The sequence below is a fragment of the Chaetura pelagica genome, unplaced genomic scaffold (assembly GCF_000747805.2).
Source record: "Chaetura pelagica isolate M959 unplaced genomic scaffold, ChaPel_1.0 scaffold992, whole genome shotgun sequence".
Lineage (NCBI taxonomy): Eukaryota > Metazoa > Chordata > Aves > Apodiformes > Apodidae > Chaetura > Chaetura pelagica.
In genome coordinates this window covers 180,901-181,118 of record NW_009952357.1, presented here as the reverse complement: position 1 = coordinate 181,118, position 218 = coordinate 180,901, and the positions used below count along the sequence as shown (strand labels likewise).

The 218-nt window shown below is 68.8% G+C and overlaps 1 protein-coding gene across 1 annotated transcript in view; it reads left to right on the top strand.

Moving 5' to 3' along the window:
• The window catches only part of PLEC (plectin), a gene marked incomplete at its 5' end in the record, with an annotated part of 79,923 nt that overhangs the window by 17,932 nt on the left and 61,773 nt on the right, over positions 1-218 (top strand). The window contains 1 exon segment of the mRNA XM_010007863.1: positions 1-211. This exon segment is cut by the window's left edge and continues 8 nt beyond it. Within this exon segment, the coding sequence (XP_010006165.1) occupies positions 1-211 (211 nt within the window).

The following is a 218-nucleotide window of genomic DNA, read 5'->3' as shown; positions in this document are numbered from 1 at the left end:
AGAGGGGGAGGCCCAGCTGGAGAAACAGCGGCAGCTGGCCGAGGCGCATGCCCGGGCCAAGGCACAGGCAGAGGCAGAGGCGCGGGAGCTGCAGCTCCGCATGCAGGAGGAGGTCACCCGGCGCGAGGTGGTGGCCGTGGACGCTGAGCAGCAGAAGCAGAACATCCAGCAGGAGCTGCTGCAGCTGCGGCAGAAATCCGAACCCCCGATTCCGCACC